The sequence below is a fragment of the Glandiceps talaboti genome, chromosome 13, assembly GCF_964340395.1.
Source record: "Glandiceps talaboti chromosome 13, keGlaTala1.1, whole genome shotgun sequence".
NCBI classification, from domain to species: Eukaryota; Metazoa; Hemichordata; class Enteropneusta; family Spengelidae; genus Glandiceps; species Glandiceps talaboti.
Window position 1 is genome coordinate 19534887 of NC_135561.1, and position 19066 is coordinate 19553952.

Genomic DNA, 19066 nt, shown 5'->3' on the forward strand with positions numbered 1-19066 from the left:
CTGCTAAAAGTGTTTTAGCAACTTACACCCTTAGCAAAAACGCTGTTGTATTTCCATAGGCGTTTTCTCCCAAACATCGATTCTTATCAATGCACCCTTTAATGTACTTGTGCGTACGGACATGATGAAGGTGATGTGGGTACATAGCATGGCAAAGACTTGTCCACAATTGTAGTCTGCAAAACGTCCGTGGCTTTTCAAATATTGCGTTCTAGCGTCGTTCTTTAACTCTGTTATTTCGCCTATCATATTTTTCTCAACTTCCCGCCACTATCTGAATTACACCATATGTACATCTCCATGTGAAACTCTCAGTGCAAATCCTAATTCCCGCCTTAGGGCCTCAATTTGACGACGAAGGGCGGCAACTTCCAAAGCGGTAGCGCCATCAATACCACCTCCACAGGCTCCGAGATTGGAATCCATGTCAGGATTTGTTGGACACCCAAGTCGTTGACGGGATAGTTCTTCTTTTAATTCGTACCGAAGGCTTGAAATGTCTTGCTTTATTTCTTCTAATTCACCTGTAAGAATACAAAGGAATACGTACAATTAAATTTGAATAAAAAGTTGTTTGCAAATAATTCTTAATTATAATTATACATTCCATTTTTTACATGTCACCTATCAATCTTGTGACTGCTGTTGTATACACTCAAACCCCCCCCCCCATCCCCCCACCCCCATCCTCACCCCCGGCACCCTCCTTCGGTGTTTCGCTTTTACTAGACAAATGAGATTATTGGTCAAACCATGATCACCTGGTCGAATAGCGCAAATTACATTCCTGAAATATTGCCTCCAAACTTTCCTTAAAACCTGGCGAAAAGGGTGGAGGAGTATTTCATTATGTTTTCAGAAGAATTGGACGCAATCTGTCATGGATTTGATTAATCATACGTCCAACTGCTTCTTGCATATACGTAGTGTAGGGCATTACCAACACATCTTGATGATCTTGAGAACGAAACAAAATACTAGTATATAAATAAAACGACTGTTTTCCATGATAATGATCACAATAATCAACTTTCGAGCTTTTGTACACTATACTCAATAACAATAGTTTTATCAATAAAGAAAAAAATTAACCCCAATTCAAATGTTCAATACACAATGATAAATATAACGGGTTGGTAAGGTACGCCATGACAGGGCGCCCTCACACATCGGTCAACCTCTCGGAGAGATGAGGCCGGTGAGGGCGGAACGACATGACGTATCTTACAGTCTAGGGTTGTTACGAAACACTCAAAACACATTTCAGTTAGAAATAATCAGACCTACCTTCACTTATTTCGTCGTTTTCTTTGTCACGTTGTAATTTGAATATATATCTTTTAACCAGTCTTCGCATTATGGCCTGTGTGGTGAAGAAGAGAAAAATGCATACAAAACTTTACTTTGACAGTACTGGTGTCAATTTCACCTATAACAGTTACTGGTCAGTTTAACACTGACGATAAAACCAGATCGTGGTCTGAGGTAAAACTAAGCACCACAGAAACGGTGTTGATCCAGGGTGTTGTTGCGAGTTTGAGACCACGCATATTAAGTACATAACTGTCAACCCTGCAGCCGGTGGTTGCTCGGCGAGCGCTGGGTCATGGGTACAGGGTACGTGTACCCTGCTACACAAATTAAAAAACTATGGCGAATGGTCCACATTTAAGCCAGAAACTATGGGTCAAATGTCTACATTCAGCCACAAAATAGGACTCAGAAGTCTCGGAAAAATGTGAAATTTAAAATCGACAACTTGTTAACACTGTTGTTGGAAAAAGTCTCCGAAAACTTTGAAAATCGGCAACTTAGAAACTAAGTTGTCCAAAATATGGAGTCTAAACTTAAAGGTGTGCGTGCATTCAAAGAGGTGGGGGTGTTGAGGTGTTGGGTGAGGGGTCATGTCTTATAAAACAAAGAGTCAAAACTCTACATGAGGCGGAAGAGAGAGTCAAAACCGCGTGAGCTTGGTACCCGTGGATTTGATTAATCAGACATGCTTACTGTTTGAGTAACACAACCAACCACCCCCCACCAACCAACCCACCCCACCCCCACCCCCTAGCTAGCCGGGGGATCCTGCATGAGGGAAGCAACATAATGGTAATATGAAGCTAGCTATCACTTTGTAAACGCACAATAGTAGCGTTCTGTCGGTAACTTGTCTCCATTCATTCCCCCTCTTTCGTGTGCCTGATTAGCTTTAAGCTAAAACCAATAGCATTAATGCCATGACATCAGAACAGCAAATATGGAATGTATACCCTGGTCTCGACAACGCGCGTCTAGTACGTTATTGGTTCAAAATATGAGTCAACACCTCCAAAGTCACAATTTCCCCCAGTTTTTGTGAACGTATAATTATTTTCCAACTCGTTCAGCTGGAAATTACTCGTTGCATAAGACCACTTGAGCTCGTATTTACCTCAGCTGGTTAGATGAACAATACATATTCATAACCCCTAAATACTTATTACCATTCAGATAAATAGTCATGAATATTTTTGTTCATCTAATTCATATACATATCTGCTAAGACCCATGATTCAACGCTCTATCACTGCTAAAAGGTGGAAAATAGTTTCAATTTGCTGTTTCTGTGGCAATCGAGTGGAATTTGCGTGAAGCGAAATCAAGAAGTGATTGACAAGAACCCAAGGTACATGAAAATACTTTCATTTCGTGGAGTGGCATTCCTAGTTAACAAGTTTTTACTTACACAATGTCCGTTTTCATTTTCTTGGAGCTTAAATTCTGTTGAATTCATGATATTATAAATTCCATTCCTCTGTTTCCATGGAAAAAGAATAGAAAGAATATAGTAGCGCCGTTTTGATCAGGTTCTCAAGGTTTTAGTTGAAAATAAAGGATACTTTATAAAGGGCAATGTTTGTCTTTTGTCTTTACTCAAAGTTTATTTATTTTTCTGTGCAAAGAACATGATAAGGCATATTGGTGGTGTTGGTGAAAACATAAATGCTGGCGAGTAGCTTTCCTCAAAACCAAAAGAGATAAACACATTTTCTTGGATGTTTTTTTTCATCGTATTTATTTCAATTTTATTGGATTGAATGTCAAAATATCAATTTCGAGAAATGAGAGAAATGAATGAACTCAACAAAATAAACATTCACAAGGTGGCTCTCTACTCACCCTGTCTGTTAAGTTGGCATGTGCATGGTTAATATCTTTCTCCTCTTTCTTGCATAGTTTCTTCCCCAACCACTGAAATGCATATATTATAGACTTTGGGCTTGGTACCGAGTTGAGAGGAATTGGCAGGGTAGTGCCTCTTTCAAAATACGATATCCATAACTTGGCACGGGCGAACTTCCATTCAACATCCTCGTCATTCTACGAATGGGGAAAACAATATAAATGTGATTTCTAGGGTCACACTAGACTGAAAGTTCTGCCGTTGTTGGCGCTCTTATCATCCCTTTGTAAGGGGAGGTGGGCTGGAGTAAATAAAAACGACGCTCCCGGCGATGCATTTTACTGTCTTAGGTTACATTCACATAACAGTGTGTGTGTGTGTGTGTGTGTGTGTGTGTGTGTGTGTGTGTGTGTGTGTGTGTGTGTGTGTGTGTGTGTGTGTGTGTGTGTGTGTGTGTGTGTGTGTGTGTGTGTGTGTGTGTGTGTGTGTGTGTGTGTGTGTGTGTGTGTGTGTGTCTATACTTTTTCTATGGGTAAATTTACGGTGCTCTGCGCGCGCAATTCAAATGCCATAAATGTTGGCTCTGCCTCTTGAAATATGCACTCCGAGGACCCCCGAGTGTCGTGTCAGAGTTATCAGAATGCATATTTTCAGAGCAGCAAAAATGTTCACTTATATTTGAAAAATTCACACAGCGCTAACGTTATAATTTGGCACCGGGGGAGTCTTCCTATGATTATAATTAATCTATTGCAATTGTTTGATGTACCCTATTTTCAATCTAGTGGCATTTGTTACAACAGTTATTGGTGGGTGTTTTTTTTCGAAATAAAGATAACAGCAATAAGTATGTATATAATCGTGGTACATTTCAGAAAATGGCTGTATGTGAAATCTCACACAGCCAGTTTAGGAATCTTCATTCTTCACCAATTTTCAACAGACTAGGAATTCTAGATGTGTATACGTTACATAGGATTTTTAGTGACTACTTTCGTTGTAGAAAACAATTTCCCACATTCTATTTCTGATTACTTCAAGGTGTTTGATTACAACTACAATACACGATAAATACTATGTTCAGACTACAAGTGTGAGTTTCACTCTGAGGCCACACAAAGTAGTAAATCTAATAAGCTGGATTTGGGACCCATTCACACTGAATTTTTGTACCTGGCACAGATCACATATCACAGTCATCCAATATTAACATAGCCTTAATTTGTTCCAATCACTTAACAGCAACCCTGAACTTTAACCCTGGAACCCTAGGAAACTAAATACACAAGTATTACATAATCAAATGGAATTTGTGTCAGACACTAAAGATAACTCTCCTCTAACCCCCCCCCCCCCCCCCCATCCCATTGTTCCTGACCTAAATGTAACTGTTCATATTAGGATTGTTTATGTTAGGTATGACTAAAGTCGACTCAACTGGCTAACTGAGAACCCCTATAAAAGACCAGAATGATTTATGTATACTTTCTGTAAACAGCGTTATAAAAAAAAACCAATGACATAGACAGGTGCTATTATATCAAATACATTAATTAATCCACTACATAAGAAATGAACCGACAAAACAGAGTTTCATAAGATCACTACGAAAACAATTACTTAAAGAGTATGATGTTGTATAGCATTGTATTTATATAAAACATTTTCTTGTTTTGCTTTCTTTCTGCCGAAAAACTGGTTTTTTTCTTATATGGGGGGGGGACTACTAAAGGAGCTAAAGCTATATCTATTTCAACTATATTTTCATCCAACATACACTATCACCTATTGTTATCTAGGGATCAGACGCGATTAGCTAATTAGTTAAAACTATTTTCTAACTTCTGTTATCCTATTTACTTTCCCTTCGATATAATCATTTTTGTGATGTGTATTTTTCTTTCGGGTGATAAACATCATTCAATTCAAATCAATTCAATTCAACATTTGTGACGTTATTAAGCGATCACACGAACATTCAGGTATAGAATTCGCATGCGACTATTTAGGTATAGAATTCGCATGTATGTATTTGTATTACTGACGTCATGGAGGTAGGCAAGTCTCCCTTATATACCTCCATGCTGACGTCAGCTGTTAATAGCAACATTCCACACAGACAATTTTCAGCTTTGATTTGACTTTAAAATGCCCAGTGTCAGCAAATGTCAATTTTGTAGGCCTAGGGGTATTGTGTTGATATATCAGTGATGTAAAATGTATACATCTACGCAAAGTGTTGAGTAAGATTACGCCCTCTGTCGGAAATTCGCGTCGGTGGAAATCAGTTGAAAGAATAAATTCTTTATGTTGCCTGATATCTGCTAGAACTCCGTCTGAAGCACAGACAGGCTAGATACAGATTACGTGGTCGTATGTAACAGACAAGCAGGGGGAACAAGCAGAACTCGATACAAAGAGGAAAAGTGAACAATGAATTCAATTTAATAACACTTGGGCACAATATGTTGGCACTTGGAGCAGTGTATTACATTTCATGTTTGATGAGAACTGTTTTATGGCCTCTTTATGTGTACATGAAATGACAGGAAACTTGAAATTCGTTTGTAAATGTGAACTGTTATAATCATGTACAAAGACCTTAAAAGTGTTTTTATCAAACGATGGAATGTAATACACATTCTTTGTATACTGCCGACATTGACAAGCGTTATTAATATCGACTTCGTCTAGTTCATTTTGTTTACTTTCCCTAGGTTTCTCACAAGTTCAACTTGTTAACGTTCATGCTAGCCTGTCACGGGGTTGTATTAGTAATTACGTAAAGTATAAATAGTAGCTGTACATGAGAAGCATTGTGAGTCCGAGGCAATAAAAATTCGGTTGATTGGAAAAAAGAAAACCTTTTAGCCTGTTATATTGCTTTTAAAAACGCCCAGTCAGACAATTTCACTTTTTCTCTATTCGCCAGCTACGGTAAATGCCCCAAAAATTAACAATCATGTCTTTTTTAACAAGCGGACAAAAACACATGTCGTTCTGCATCTGATGATTTGTACAGACTCCGTTTTTGAGACTATACGCTCGCTATCCAAACTTCGTTCGACAACAAATCTCCAAAGACATGCATTCAGGTCGCTCGTTTGAAATTGTACGAATCATGATTTCGATGGTATATACTCTCATATCTCATCAAAAAGCAAATCTCCATAATTGCCTACGGAACTGAACAGTCTCAAATGACAAGATTACACAACAAAAATCAAAACTACGTAACATCTGCTCGTCAGAATAATTTTGGCGGGAAATAATGATGTCAAATTTTAATATGCATGTTTTACATTTTGCATCTCATCTTGTCGTCAGATTTTTAGGCGACAAACAATGCATGGATCACTATGTATGTTTAACAATTACAGCGGAGTGTGTCGTCAAAATGTATTGACAACAAAGGGTAGAAGGGTCATTCTATACATGACTTTGTTTTACAAATTACGTTTATTTTGAAATCTTGGTGGCAAACGATAGATGGAATATCCTGTATATGTTATGCACATTACAGCTGATCTTGACGTCAGAAATGTTGGGCGGGAAACACTTTATTCAGGTGGAAGAAAATACGTACTGGATAATTTAGATGTAGAGCCGAGCGATAGTCGTATATTATTGATAACCATGGTGATAAAGGATCGTTTATTATTGAGAGGCTATGGAAAAAACAGACGACTTTTTAATCTCGAAGGATCTCAACAGAATAACAACACTCATGTGTACAATTCACCTCGAATCTCAGCCTGGATCTCAGTTCCAGGTTTTTGAAAAGAATAAGTTGGTAATAAACCAACGATTAGGGCGCCTTCAGTAATTATAAGGCGGGGGAGCCAGGGAAAATCGGGTATGTATGTATGTATGTATGTATGTATGTATGTATGTATGTATGTATGTATGTATGTATGTATGGATGGATGGATGGATGGATGGATGTATGTATGGATGGATGGATGGATGGATGGATGGATGGATGGAAGGATGTACAGACAGACATAGTCTGTATAGACATAGTCTGTATATGACTATAAAATTCATGATGATTGACAACTGACCCGTCAGTGAGGAGCAGCCGATATCACAATACACAGACGTTATGACAAATCACAATACACAGTCAGTCGTTGAAGGCATAACTCATTTGAGTACAATAATAGTATTTCTCACTAACCTCAATCTCCTGGTAAGAGTTACTCATCATAGCTATTAGCATATTAAGGAGTACTATAACCATGATGGCATTGTAGATAGCAAATAACATAGTTCCAACAGCCTCGGTTAACCAGTGTTCTAAGTTCGGGTTTATGATTGGATCATTTCTCGATGCCATACCGAACAATGTCCAAAAAAGTGTCATGAACGTATCACTCAGTCTAAGACGAGAAGAGATCATATCGTTAGTCAGGTCAAATTATGTGACATGTTTTAGGCGTACAAGTAACAGAAGGAATAATAGGGTATTGAACCAATGAGCTACCGTGATATGCTAAAGTAAGAGATAGGCAATTTATAATATGGAATCCATTGTTCACCATTAACGATAATCATGTAAACGTCAATGGAGACAACGAATGACGAAGAGACGCCTAAAATGTAAGTTCGTACTGTTATCTTGTCATGCATATATCAATTTATTTCATCTGTTGTGGATTGTTCAGAAACATGATTAAGCAACGTACAGCTCATTTTCAAAACATCAAATTACCTAGATATACACATATATATTCAGATATACACCATTATGTTATGTGTTACCGTGCAAATTACTTTCCCTCTCTCATGTTATTGTCCCGAAGGCTCGTCTCTCTGTACCTCAGATTATCTCCATATCTCCATCTCTATTTTACCATACAATCCTCTCTCTCTCTCTCTCTCTCTCTCTCTCTCTCTCTCTCTCTCTCTCTCTCTCTCTCTCTCTCTCTCTCTCTCTCTCTCTCTCTCTCTCTCTCTCTCTCTCTCTCTCTCTCTCTCTCTCTCTCTCTCTCTCTCTCCTTAGAGCACTCATTACTATTCTATACCAAATCAAAGGATGACGAGGAAAGTGACAGAAAACGAAACTAGTAACTTACGTGTGAAATCTGTTCTGGCAACTTGATGGTATATGGATGTATGCCCAATATAGATTATACAGTGCGCAGAAAAACGCTAAAAATACAACCACAAAGACAACCAAGAATCTAATAATGTCATAGACCATTCTTCCCAATGATATTTGTAGAGGTCCTAGTAATTCACTGGCGGGAAGAACGTAAGCCATCCTTGTAAAACTTAGAACATTAGCTAATGCATAAAAACTTTCTGATAGCATAATAGGATCCCATGTATCCCACTTCGTCCGATCTGTAAGGAGAAAGCACAGGAAATAGAATATAATATAACGTAGTGAGTTAGCAAATGTATGTATTTCTGTGTTACGATTTCGAATAAAAGGTGTACTCTTACAGGAGAGTTGTCAAGTAAACAACTCACATCTTTTCCCTTATCTGTCTCTGTAGAGCTGTCTGTCTGAATGTGTCTCTTTCTGTCTGTCTGTCTGTCTGTCTGTCTGTCTGTCTGTCTGTCTGCCTCTCTTTGTCTATCTCTATCTCTCTGTGTCTCTATATGTCTCTTTCTTTCTCTGTCTGTCTGTCTGTCTGTCTGTCTGTCTGTCTGTCTGTCTGTCTGTTTGTCTCTGTCTATCTCTGTCTCTATCTCTGTCTGTCTGTCTGTCTGTCTGTCTGTCTGTCTGTCTGTCTCTGTCTATCTGTCTGTCTGTCTGTCTGTCTGTCTGTCTCTCTCTCTCTCTCGCTCACACACACACACACCTACACACACACACACACACACACACACACACACACACACACACACACACACACACATATGAAAACAGCTCACCATGATTGATGTAGTAGAAATGGCCCAATGTTTCTGTCGTATTTCTTGGTACATCTTCACCGTGTAATTTAAAATAGTCTAGGGCTAACTCTGTATTTCTGTAGGACACGTTTCGTACTGTAAATGATGCTATGTATAGATTTAACATTCCTATATCAAGAATATTCCAAAAAGATGCAAAGTATCTACAAAATCCTTCTGCCCAAATTTGTTTGATTTCACCCCAGAGAATACCTGTAAAAAGTGAAATAAAGATTGTCACAGAATAGTAATGGTTAATGTAATACATACATACATACATACATACATACATACATACATACATACATGCATACATGCATACATGCATACATGCATACATACATACATACATACATACATACATGCATGCATGCATTGCACGCACACACGCACGCACACGCGCAAGCACACACACACACACACACACACACACACACACACACACACACACACACACACACACACACACACGTACGTACGTACGTACGTACATACATCACAGATGACTGTGTATTTGTTAGTTTGCTTCAAGATCATGAAAGCGATCATGGACCTGTAGTTGATGACTTTGTTAATTGGTGTAATACTTGCTTTCTCAAACCGAACATTGATAAGACCACCAAAGACATGTGCATAGATTTCAGAACAGAGGCAACAGTCATCAAAGGGTAAAGAAGTGGAGGTAGTAGTGCTGTATAAATATTTGGGTTCATTGTTAGATAAATTGAGATGGGAGAATAACACTGATAGGATTTTATGTAAAGGTCAACAGCGCTTATTTTTCTTAAGGAAATTTCTTCAAAGTTGACCCCCCAAAAAATGTTAATTCTCTTTTATAGATCGATCATTCATTGAGAGTACTTTAAGTTTTTTCTATAATTTGCTGGTTTGGAAATTTAAATGTACAAAAACAAAAACAGGCTTAGTAGAATTGTTAACATCTGATAGTAAAATCATTGGTGTACAACAAACTAGCTTTGCCAAGTTGTACGAAAAACAAGTTCTGAGCAAAGCTGAGACCATACTAAGCAATGAGCAGCATCCCCTTCAAGTTTTACCATCCCGTCGACGTCGGCTATAGAGTTCCAAAGACAAAAACTAACAGAGCTAAATATTCATTCATTCCGACAGCAATATCTTTATTGAACCATGTGGGGAATGATCAGTAACTCATTGTTCCATTGTTTTAATGTGTCTGTCTGTGTTTTCATTTGTGACTGTCCCTTCATATTTTTAAAACTGTATTTGTTGTACGCATTTTAATGTATTTGTGACCTAGTTTTAATTTTTTTTTCATGTATGGTTTTTATTTTTCGACTGTCGCACAAAGAATTGCCCACGTTTGGATAATAATGTATTGTACATACATGTATTACACTAAATTGAACAGAAAGTTATCTCGTAGATGTCTAACATTTACTGCGATGTCTTGTAATGTTATGTTAATATAACCAATATCATAGCTACAGTAGTTTTTGGGAGGGGTCGGGAGGGGAATGTGTGATTACATAGACTCAACTAAATGTTGTTGGATACACTTCAATCTGCTTACCTATAATCCACAGCAATATTATAATTTCTAAAGCGGACATTGAACTTTGACGGATTAATCCATTAGTCAACCAGATAAGATCATCATCCTTATGGTAGTAATCGATTAGCGATGATTGCAGAAACAGTAGGATAAGAAAGAATATGTGGGATGAAGCCTGAGTGAAAAATTTTACCATTGGACTTGAAATTATTGTTCCAATCTGTACGAAGGAGAGAAAGATATTAAAATTCCATTGAAAGTTATTGATGACTGTGAATGAAGCAAAGACTGCATTATCGTAAAACCACAGGTTTGCAGCAACGATGCAACGTTAGCCTAGAATCCAACCGTGTGGCGATTTTTGGCTCTCGTCTTCCTCGACCACCTGACATGTCGCTACCATTCGTTTACTTAATTAAGCTTTGGTCAGAAAGAAGGCGTTCGGCTACTCTTTTTGTCAGAGAGAAAATAAAGTCTTGCTTTAATACGGGCAGACTACAAAGAGACTGCATGCGCATGTCTGTGAGTTAAATACACTACTACGCATGCGGAGTTGAGGAATTGGGTTAAACATCTAATATGATATAAGATTAAGGTACGTGTTCGTCCCATTCCTCATTTCTGTGAGATTAACATTTAAATCATATGAAGTAGGAATGATATAAGGTCAGTATGGTTTGGTCTATCGTTATCATGAGTTGATTGATAGATTATTGAATGTGTCTGCTTATAATCTGTGACATCAGGAGTCCTTCTGAAATTTGGAATGTATTAATAGCATCGTGAATCCGTGATGACAATTCTCAATGGGTGAATAAACTATGAAGACGAATTTGGGGCAATGGTAATTTTAGGAGGAAAGTGTCATGCATTAAGGAATTTGATATTTCAATTTGACTGATTTTTTGTGTCGCCACAGCTTCAAGCTTCTTTAAACCGTCTGGTCCTGTTAAAAAGTCATATTCGTTTGGTGTATATGTATGTTTTCATTTCGAACGTCAAGTGTTATATATATTGTAAGACGGATTCTGGTTGGCTACTCGTAAGTACGAGATTCGGTACGAGAACTCATATGGTATTGTTTCAGGTGTAGGTATTAGGCGCTCACAGAAAAACCAAAAAATGACAATAAAAATAGGAGGTAAAAAAAAGAAATCGCACCAAATGGAAGAATTTTAATACAGGAAAATGTCAATAAAAGAGCAATTTTTTTCTCGCTACATACCGATACTGGCTTTGTATTCATAACACTATACACTACTACATAGATATTAAATTGATTTGCTCTATAACACAATTTTCAATTTTGGCCAATTTAGTTTGAAGGGGGGGGGGAGTCTGAGGTCTAATTATAAGAATTTAGTTTTTTATCCTACATTGAACTATTGACCTCTCTCCTTACTCATCCTTAACTTTTACCCAGCAAATTCAAGTTGGCTTATATGCATAACCTCAGTGTTCACTTCGGGGAAACTCTCTCATTAATCATGTCAAGTTCTGCTAAGAAATAACTTTCCTCAGTGTCCATAGTAACTGGCTAAATGTTCGTAACATGGGACCCTAAGACTCACATGCGTGCATTGGACGACGGCTGCGATAATTTCTAAAGGAAAGTTTACGGTGGCTCAGCAGCGACACGGACTGAGTTGAAGTAAGTGACTTCTTCTTCTTACCTTGCTTTTAGGGACGATCCAATAAATGACTCCCATTAAAGGCCAGAAGAGAAAGAGTGCTATAATGATAAGAGACTTGGTAAAAGAACTCCTCTGTCTCCAGTTGGGAATCCCTGAGTACCACATGGTTGACAACTGATGTTGGCAGTGAGGATGTGCAACAAACTGTTCGAAAAATATAACAAAACTGTATTAGTTTTCACATGAGAAATGTTGATAAGATTCAGTGAGTTGTTGACAATTAGCTATAAAATGAATAATAAAAACTCTTTATTTGTCCAAATAAATTCAGTTTTTGTCTCAGAATGGTGATTTTTTTTAAAAACCGAAAACACATGGCTTTTTCACGTGTTTGCATAGAAGAAGATATCAAACAAATTTAATCTACAAAATTTTACTGAATGGATTCTTTAAGAATATTTTTTCAAAGATCAACATGACATATGTACATGTAAATGCACGATAATTTCATGATAAAATGTAACCATATCCACACTTAAATATTATTGTTGCTACTTCATTTGGCATTTATGCTGATTTAGAGATTGTTCAAGTTTAGAATTATTGTGAACATGTAAAGCCATAAAAACTACAACCACATATAATTCAACAAGACTGATCACAAAGTTGCTGATATTTAATATAATGTTCAAATTACTCAATCATATAATTGAACTGGCCAGGAATAAATGTGCCTAATCTAATTGTATTAAATCAGACACAAATATATTTAAATGCGATGCAGAATAGATGTCGAACCTAATCTGTTGAATGTAATATGAAAACGAATTTGAACAGCTTAGCGGGTGTAGTTGCATGACATGCTTAAGGGTCAAATCATAAGGCGGATCACACAAGATTGTTGTCGATACACAAAATTATGCAAGAAAAAGAATCACGGTACAGTGCTACATTAATAATTAAAAAGAAAGTGAAGTTAATTTCAACACGAGAATGATGCAAGATCTTGACGTTACCACCCTATTTTTAAAAGATGACATGACAGTGCATGACAAGTGCATTGAATTATGGTTATTTTGTATTATATTTGACATGGCAGAAGTTCAACGTTTATTGTGCGTCACACTTGTGTTGTTATTTTCGACAGACTGTGTCAAATTTAATTGCCTGTCGAATTTAATATTAGTTGCCACAACTAATTGTAATAAGTGTTGAATTTGTCGTGTACCTATAAATTAAATTAGGCACATGAGAAGTTCAACTTTTATCCAGGGCCTTAAATGCCCATGTTCGGTTAGGTTTAAAATAGGCCATGAGACACAATGTCTGGAAGGGCCAAAGAAAAAACTGGTTATCAACAAAGGAATAACCCTACTTAAACAGGGAATGTAATCATGGGCCATTAATGGCCACTATCAGATTAGGATTAAAATAGTTGTCTGGTAGAGTTAAGTCGATCCTGAACAACAGAAAAACCTTATGTAAGCTTTGACTCAACTGATGGAGTGACACTAATGTAAGGACACGTGTACGGTAATGAATCAGGTATGTTTGAATAACAGCCTGATTTTAATAGTAATAAAACAATTTCAAATTATATTTGTGAAGAACTCAAATAGTTCAGTACCCTTTAATGTTATATATTGTATGCTTACCTTCTTTTGATTATAGTTAATTGCAAGTTTAAGCCTGGCCAGACCTTGATCCTGGTGATTATTGCCGTGTTGGAGAGAGTGACAGTCTAAAGACTCATCCTGATTCAAGATGGCTTCCACTTCTGTAGTGCTTTGACACATGTCAAGTAAATCAGTAGCGTAGTCCATACATTGATGTGATAGTGTTTTGTATACATTCTACAGGACAATAAATTGCATGAATCATGTTTTTTAAAAGATTATCCAAAAACGCCTAGAGTTAGGACATATTATGACGTCTGTTTGACAGCTACAGTTACTTCAAGTACTAACCATGGTTAAGTATACCTACACTGTATATATTCATTTTGGCTGAAATCCAACTGTTCAAATTTTGGTTCCTCTTTATATTGGCAGATGAACACTTTTGACTAAAATCTATTTATAGCCATGTCAATTTTGTAAGTTTATGTATTGATTCATAGATGTCTTTTTGTTACTCAGAATGTACCTGTGAAAGTGATGCCATTTTCCTGCTAATTTATTTTGGCAACAAAATTTTCAGTCAAATGTGCTGAAATAAGTTATATTGAATCCTAAAAAAATCTGTAGCATACAGGAACCATAGCTATAGGAATAAGTCACGCAATATCTTTAATACTGCAACTGATCATTTTTGTCAGCTGTTTACAGTCGAAGAGGTTTTACAGCTTATCTCATATATTCAATGTTTTACCACATGCTTTGTGTTAATTTAGTTACATAGTTCTAATCACATACATACCTTAAATTCTTTTTCAATCTCTGACAGTTCTATGAGATCCTTGCTGAGTTGGAAGGCCGTAAGAATAGGATCTGGACTCGTCAATGAAATATAAGCCGATGATGCTAGTCCCCGAAATGCATTTATTCGTGACCTTGAGTATTTCAAAGGGTCAAATAGTCGTTTGTTTGTGCAACTGGTACAAGGACACAGACTTTGATGTGGTTTAGGTATGGAGTCACCACGCTGCAGTAGAAGCCGAATAATGTCAATTTCATTATAATGCGCAGCTAACATTATATGAGTGACGTCATTTTCGAATTTGGAGCTATGTACTTCCGGTTGAAAGTAGTTCGACATGCTGCCTAACCGTACTTTATCCTTACTCCTCCTGAACATTGGATGTCCCAACAGGGCCTCCGTAATACGAAGGTATCCTTTGCTTATGGCAACCATGAGGGCTTCGTGGATGCTTCGTACTTCCAAATTTGGATAGGTTAGAAGGTATTCGACCACCTCCAAGTGTTCACTGCTGGTGGAGATTTCAATAGCAGTCCTGTCCTTATAATCAGTGCAGTTAATATTCACGGTACTATCCTCAATTTCTAGTAACGCCCTCACAGTCGCCAAATCGCCATATTCGGCAGCTTTCAGAAATTTAAGGCAATCTTCCGAAAGCTCATTGGGTTGTGTCAGGAAGCGGATACTGTTAACATTATTAAATGATCGACGACGCATATTGGATACATGAGGTTGGCTTTCTTCTTCACCGTCAGCTATAGAGCTGAAAAAAATAAAAATTCAACGTTAGGGAGCGATCAGTTTTTACGGCCGGGGGTACGGGTGGGCCGGTGACTTCTTGTTCGTGTTGTACTTAAAATAGTGATCCCCCTGTGATTCATCCACAAAACAATCCAACCACCCAACCCCCCTCCCCCCGACAAATAAAAAACACACTAACCCCCCCCCCCCCGACATCTGTTGAAAAGAAATATTCTTCTTGTACTTGCAAAAGACACTCTAGATTCTCAAAGCACAATACAGCACACAGCATAGTTAATTTTACTTGTTACATTTACAGTAATTGTAAGTGTATCTGGTAAATTGCTCTCCTAAATCCATTGTTTCACATGTATAAAGCTCTTCAGACAGGAACCCTATGAGAAGTATGATTGTCATGGACATGCAAAATATTCATGGTTCAGTAACCAAAAGTTCTAGGATATCTCTTTGATTGAGTGAACTATTACCATTATAGATTAATTCAGCTAATTGTAAAGTACAATTATATTAGAAAAGGGGTTAATATAATTGTAAACCTAGGGGTTTCAGTAAGTTTCAAAGTAGGGAGAGAACTGGAAACAATATGGGGAGAAGTGCACGCTACGCGCGTGCGCGCCTACTATAAAAGTGCGGGTGGGGGAGTTTTTTGAAAAAATGAACACCATTTGGAGGCCATTTAGAGCACCATTCAGAAGTAAAACACAACTAGTTATATCATAAAAGTATCTCTAATTTTAGGATTTCAAAATCATTTCAAGTCATATTGACACAAATAATGATAAAAAGATCAAGTAGAAAGTGAGAAAATTTGGGGAAAACATGCACAGTGGAGGTCACTTACCATTTAGAGATACAAATTCATTAAATTATTTGAAAGTTTGTCTCAATTGGCTATGTTTGTGTGTAATTCAACATGTTCAGTTCAATAGAGGCACAGATTTTAGAGTCAGCCCATCCAGTAAATTTCATGGTATTTCATTTCTTATGTGTTATGTGTACAGCTACACATGCAAGTTTTTATATCACATGATGACACAATGCAACTCATGGCCTGCAATATTGAGAAGTCATTTCTAACAAAACTGTTGCTTAAAAGGTGCAATGTAATGACCCCATGTCATATATGCTTGGGATGTATCAAGAGATAAAGAATTTATGTTATATTTGAACATATATTTATAGCCATTGTTTATGGTTTATTGTATGCACATACATTTGTTGTATGGAAATTTATGTTCAGCAGGGTGGTTCATAATTTCGTTCAGTTGTTGAAAATAAGGTGACCCCCCCCCTTTATTCACTTTGTAAAAATGATGACCATCGCCCCCCCCCCTTCTTTGACTCCCAAATTAAGGTGCCCCCGGCCGTAAAAACTGATCGCTCTTTTATGGCCCGGGCGTTATGGCAAACTAGTAGCAGAAATAAGTCGTGCACCTGCTGTCAGTTTCACTGTAGCTTGTCCATTACATTACGAAATGCGACAACAGACGTGTCTTATCAGAACAGGCTCTGTCCAACATGTACTTCGATAACTCTAGCTCTGGCACCTCTACGCGCCTTCCTTCGGAGGGGGGGGGGGTCGGAGTTGTGGCTTTTCCTGCGTATGTAGTAATGTCACAAATATAAAAGTTCATATACTTGCATTTGATGGGTGCAATGTTATGGAACTGTATAAACACTTGCATTGGTGAGCTTTAGGGGAAATACAATTGGAAGTAAATACTTTCATGTGTATGTATTCGCAAAGCTAATCTATTCTATCGGGAATGTGGCAAACCTTTAAAGAATACATAAGATGCTATTAGTATTACCTTGAAATATAGAACGTGTTTACTCATGTTGTTTACAGCACCATGCAGGTGACTGTTCACTCGCTCTGTTTGATACAACCCCACAGAAACAATAAGAAACCACACAGGCTAAACTTTCAGATATCAGGATTGAATCAATACACTTTCTTGCTACATTTTGTCTAAATATGAAATGAACTAATGTGCATGACACGCGCATAGACATCAAATGTGGACATCAAAACATTGGCGCTAACATGTCTGTGTCTAGTTGCATACGTTTAAATGATTGATTTCATTCAGACTAAATGTAGCAAGAAATTGCTATCATGCTATCCTAAAGTGTAGCATGTGAGTTTCTTATTGATATCTGGGTGGTTGCATCAAACAGAGTCAGTGAACTGTAACCTACAATGCGCTGTAGTGTAACCGTGCAGAATTCTCAATTTAACGGAAATAATATAAAGATGTTTAATTTTTATTTTTGAAAAAAGATATGTTATTGACTCATTCAAATTGTCTTCATCGCCCTAATTAGCAAGTGGAGATGGTCATTAATAGAAATATCAGTGAATATGGCATCATCATTATTTATAAGTAGGTACTGGAAATAATAGTCTCTCATTTGGTACTGTAATAAATGAGGAAAGTTGTAAATTCTAGATTGTACATTTACAATGTAATACAATGTAGCGAGACACTGCAGAGTCGACCAATGCGCATGTCCGGTGAAACATTTTGTTGTGCAGTTGTGTGTGATCGGCACTGCATTAATCAATACATGTGTTTGGATCTCATTGGCTGAGCTGAAAGACAGAACATTATTAAACTCCCAAACACTAGATGGGCACACTCCCGATATTGTCAGGACAGAGGTCAACATCTCAACAATGTTATCCCGAATAGCTTACACAACTGTTCCCATTTTACTTCTGTGAGATCCCCTGTGACTTCTCTCTCCTCACACCATAACTGACAATTAATTTGATTAAGTGATTGACAGGGTCTGATATTATTTATGGTACCTAGCCCTAACACTAACCTTAACCCCAACCTTGTCCCTATCCCTAACCGATATGCAGCAGTGGGATGAAAAATTCAAATTTAGACAATATAATGAGTCAAAGTAAAATGTGACCCTCCCCTTATCTCATATTTATAAATATGGCCCTCCCCCGAGAACCGGTCTGTAAAAAATGACACCCCCCCCCCAACCGTAATAACTGAAGGCTCCCTAAGGAAGGTGTAGGCAATCTGAAGATCTCTGAATGCAAATATATATGCAACGCTCCAAAAGTGAGTTTACTGTACAGTTCATAGAAAATTTATGACTATGTTGATTTATTTCACTTATATCTAACGCAATGAATATAATATATATCTCCTTGCTGAATCATGCAAATTAAGATTAATGTTACCAGTTATTCAAATAAATAGTCCTCGCTTGTATCATCCGTTATGTTACGTTTGTTTTTGTGTAAGGCCATCGTTCTATAAGACATTTCCAAGAACCGACCATATCTTTCTTTTGAAAATCTGCCAAATGTACTTTTACAGTAAAATGTGTAGAATTGGCCCAACAATTTGCATTTTACTTGAAGTGATTATGAAATACTGAGATCATGGGGAAGGGAGGCCCTGACTCCCTCATAGAGAAAGGTGAATTTGATGGGGGGGGGGGGGGCTGACTTTGCAAATATCAAAAGCACGATATAAAATGATTAGGATTATTTTCGTATATCACATTTAGACACATCCTGAAATCAATATAAACACTCTACAGACGCTAGTGAGACACACGCAGAAACCAATACAAACTGTGCATTCTACACTTTGAAGATAGCAAGATTGTTCTTTCTTG

General features: G+C 37.4%; 1 protein-coding gene across 1 annotated transcript; it reads right to left on the bottom strand.

Moving 5' to 3' along the window:
* Positions 1–208: 208 nt before the first annotated feature.
* On the bottom strand, positions 209–18130 carry LOC144444387 (short transient receptor potential channel 7-like). Its single transcript, XM_078133801.1, is given in 12 exon segments — positions 209–524; positions 1288–1429; positions 2723–2791; positions 3157–3357; positions 7341–7542; positions 8239–8509; positions 9047–9280; positions 10620–10821; positions 12275–12439; positions 13891–14088; positions 14654–15416; positions 18117–18130. Coding segments are annotated over 12 exon segments (2706 nt in total). The 3' UTR covers positions 209–279.
* Between the last annotated feature and the right edge of the window lie 936 nt (positions 18131–19066).